The sequence below is a fragment of the Scatophagus argus genome, chromosome 5, assembly GCF_020382885.2.
Source record: "Scatophagus argus isolate fScaArg1 chromosome 5, fScaArg1.pri, whole genome shotgun sequence".
Classification (NCBI taxonomy): domain Eukaryota; kingdom Metazoa; phylum Chordata; class Actinopteri; family Scatophagidae; genus Scatophagus; species Scatophagus argus.
In genome coordinates this window covers 17,549,520-17,553,559 of record NC_058497.1, presented here as the reverse complement: position 1 = coordinate 17,553,559, position 4,040 = coordinate 17,549,520, and the positions used below count along the sequence as shown (strand labels likewise).

General features: G+C 40.4%; 1 protein-coding gene across 1 annotated transcript; it reads right to left on the bottom strand.

Annotated features, from left to right (window-relative positions):
* Positions 1 to 313: 313 nt before the first annotated feature.
* LOC124059487 (extracellular calcium-sensing receptor-like) lies at positions 314 to 3,115 on the bottom strand. The gene is made up of 4 exons (XM_046389513.1): positions 1,891 to 3,115; positions 1,581 to 1,805; positions 1,320 to 1,443; positions 314 to 1,215 (listed from the first exon to the last, which is right to left on the bottom strand). Exons 1-4 carry the CDS (start codon positions 2,419 to 2,421, stop codon positions 314 to 316), a joined length of 1,782 nt encoding a protein of 593 aa, XP_046245469.1. The 5' UTR covers positions 2,422 to 3,115.
* Between the last annotated feature and the right edge of the window lie 925 nt (positions 3,116 to 4,040).

Genomic DNA, 4,040 nt, shown 5'->3' with positions numbered 1-4,040 from the left:
TCATTTCACTTCTGAAATATCACTGTGTTTGTCTGCTATATGATATATTTAACTGAAATTGCTGATCCGAACAACCAATGATTTATAAAGGAAAATCCTGAAAATGATCAGGGGTGCCCAAACTTTTTCATACCACTGTAAGTCATAAGTTGTTTATAATTATACTTTGTTGTACACTTCCACAATGCTGTAATGTCAGTCACATAACACCCAGTCAATACAAGTATAAAAAATTGTTAAGACATTTTTGAAATAACAAAAACTTTGAATACAAATCTTATTTATTTTCTCAAAATATTTTAAATATGACATTTTACTTATTTTCTTTTCCCATGAGGTGTTGTTTCGTATTTTTTTCTGGTTTCAGCAAAATTATAAAACACTTAGGAGCAAACAGGCAGAACAACAATCCAAAGCTGGAAGCCAGAATGGCAAATGACTCCACTGCATCTGCATAATTGCCAGGAGAACTAATATAAGCAGGGATGAATGCCAGCCACACAGCACAGAAGATCAGCATACTGAAAGTGATGAACTTGGCCTCGTTGAAGTTACTTGGCAACTTACGAGCCAGAAAAGCCAGGACAAAGGACAGACAAGCCTGTAGGCCAATATAACCCAGAACGCACCAGAATGCGAGGCTGGAGCCCACGTTACACTCCAGTATGATCTTGGAGCGTTCATATTGCGTATTTCGTGATGGACTAGGGGGGGCATCAATGAGCCAGGCGGCGCAGATAACCACCTGAACCAGAGTACAACCAAGTATGATGACCCTCTGCTGCTTGGGCCCCAACCACTTCATGACGTTGTTCCCTGGCCTGGTGGCAGTGAAAGCAGCCAACACCACCAGAGTCTTCCCCAGGATACAGGAGAAGCAAAGTGAAAATGTGATGCTAAAGGCAGTGTGGCGTAGCATGCAGGACCAAGATGTTGGCTCTCCAATGAACACCAGGGAACACAGAAAACACAACGTCAGTGAGAACAGGGTGAAGAAGCTGAGTTCAGAGTTGTTCACTCGAACGATAGCTGTGTTTCTATGATAGAAAAAGACTCCAAAGACACTTATAGTGAAGCAGGCGCCCACCGCAGAGGTCACTGTCAGGGCTATACCCAAGGAATCATAGGCCAAGAACTCCACCTTCTTGGGGATGCAGGCTGTTCTATTTTCGTTTGACCAGAAGTCCTCAGGACAAAATGTGCACTCTACAGAATCTGAAGGGTCAAACAGGATATTCAATATTCAAATTTTACCTGAATGTATGAGAACATATGACATTGCAACTGCTGTTATCTCTATTGTTTGGTATGAGGCTTACTTGTCTGATTGCTAATTTTGCCACTGTCACATGGAACACAGTCAAAGCAGCAAACAGGCTCCCCACGACGGACAGCCTTCCGGTACCCTGGAAGACAGCTGGAACTGCACACAGACACTGGTACCTAGGGAGCAGATAATGGCTCTCAGCTCTGCAGTGTATAATGAGTGTGCTGAAATTATTGATTTCCTGACCATCACTGTAAACTGAATGTCTCTGTGATTTGTGCTCTTTAAATAAAACACAGTGTGAGCAGCTTGCCTCACTGAGATGTCCTGCCCATATTATCCTGCCCTCCTGGATCACCAGCTCCTCTCCAGCAGGCTTGGTTCCATCAAACAACCCCACATTGACAAACTCAGTTTTTCCGCCTGTGCCTCTCTGCCAGTTGATGATATCATAATAGGGTATGGAGTCACCCTTCAGGTCAAAGTTCACTTTCTCCCCAGCAATGTTAAATGTCACTTCCTGGAGGTAATATTGGAGCTTGAAAACAAATAGATAATATAAAATACTCTTTCAAACAATATTTTCAGTGCAATATTGTAACAGTACAAATACTGGAATATACCTGCCAGGGTTGTATATTGTTGCGCTCAGCACATGAGTTGTTCTGGAAAGGCCCACTGCCTGGTTGACAGAGAAGTAGGTTGTGGAGGGAATAAGCAATGGCATATACAGCCTTGTAAACATTATAGGCCACTCTGGGGCTGGATGTATTCATGTAGGCTGAATGTTGTTCCAACAAGAACTCCTGTCCTGTACAGGGAGGAAAGTGGGAGGCAGAGGAGAGAGAAGGACTGCAACCATACAGAGCCTCCCACAGCTCCTTCACTAGAAGATTATTGGGATACATGTGAGGGTTTATTGTTTGTAGGTAGTCACTGAGCCTGGAGATGTGACCTCTCCTGATGCCAAACCCAATGGTGCCCCCAAGGTAAGGGTAATACTCTTTCCCTGTAAAGACAGATGCTGTGACCCAGGCTTCACTAGCCACCCATTGGATTCCAGTGATGTTCTGCATCTTGTAATCCCTCAAGAAAGGTGTCATCTCCCCCTCAGCTAAAAATACCACCACCACTTTAGCCAAAGAGGTGTGCATCACCTTTACAGAGAGGCAGATGATGGAGTTGAGAAGAGGAGAGTTTCCCAAAATAGAAGGCAAAAGAGAAAGCAGGTTAAAAATAAGTGACACTGCGTAAGAAAGGTGTATAATGTAAAGTTATGTGTATTTTTTATACCACACATTATATGTAGAATGTGAAATTTACAAATTTGATGATACCTAGTGATAACGTCAATTAAGACATTGTTGCAGACAGCCGCTTAAGCCAGGTGCAGATAATAAAATATAAGGGCTGACAGTAAGCCAAAGATGGCACCAATTTTCACCAGGGTTGTCTAATTTTTATGCCAAACTAAACTGGCATATGGGGAAACAATACAAACTATAAAAAAGGTGAAATAAAAACTGACTAACTGACTAAATTCAGTGTGACTTTTTATCTACCTCTATGATTTCCAGTGCCCTCTGGCGATTGTAGAGCAGAGGGATAATTTCGTGATATGCTACACACACTTTGGTATCCTGTAATTCTTTGATTAAACCTTCAACAGCGAAGCGGCCATAATCACGGTCCCCTCGCAACAGTCCCACCCAAGTCCAGTTGAAGTGTACTAGCAGCTGAGCAATGGCCTTCACCTGGGTTAAAGAAAAATAAGGGTCAACTAAAAAACACAGACATATTGTTTAAAAAAGTAAAGGCAATTAGCCGACACTGATACATTGATGTAATCTGAATTTGAATCTACAAGGTGTTCAGACAACTGAAGTACATTTTTTGTGTGTATATATATATATATTCATACATACATATTAAAGGCGATGAAACCTGAGGCCAAATCCTCACCTGATAGTGATCACTAGGTATTACTCTGAAGAAGTTAGGATATTTTTTTCTGTCAGAGAGACATGCACATGAAGAAAAGTAGCTAATCTGTGTCAAGAAAGAGAATGAGAACAGAACATTTGATCTTCATGATAAATTTACACTCAAGAATGGTACAAGACGGGGTTGCCAGACTTCTTTTTCTTGTCTATAGAGCAATGAAATACATCACAAAACACCCAAAAATCATTTAAAATTTAAGTGGACAGAATAATATATTAAGGATGTGTAATAAGTGACATCATGCCAATGAGAATGGCAACTGTAAAATACAGGCAGTAAGTAGCCTAGCTGCCTCTGATATTTGTAGGCTATCACATAATCAATCACCTGATCTAACATCCCATTCACTATTCAGTTTGATAATAGAATCTGCTGCAACAATTGACTTTTGCTGTTTCACATTATATCAAATTATATTATTATATTATTTACTTTGCCAAGCTAGCATAATGCTAGTATTCCGACTCAAAGCTTAGCCAAAGAGCTCAAATATATCCCATTGCCGAGTCATGTCTAAGGTTCGTCCTAATTACTTGAGCAGTAAACGTTTCCGTTGCGTGACATCCTTAGAAATGATTACTCTAGTTATTTATCAAACCCTCAGGTCTTACCAAGGAAAGTGAATGATGACTTTTGAAAAACTTTAGATTTTAGTTGCAAAGTGTGAAAATATAAGTTAATTGTCTTCTTTTTTTCTTTGTCTTGTAACCATCTTATTGTTGAAGTATAACCAATGGGTAATTAATAGACTTCAGGACACAATCGTCCT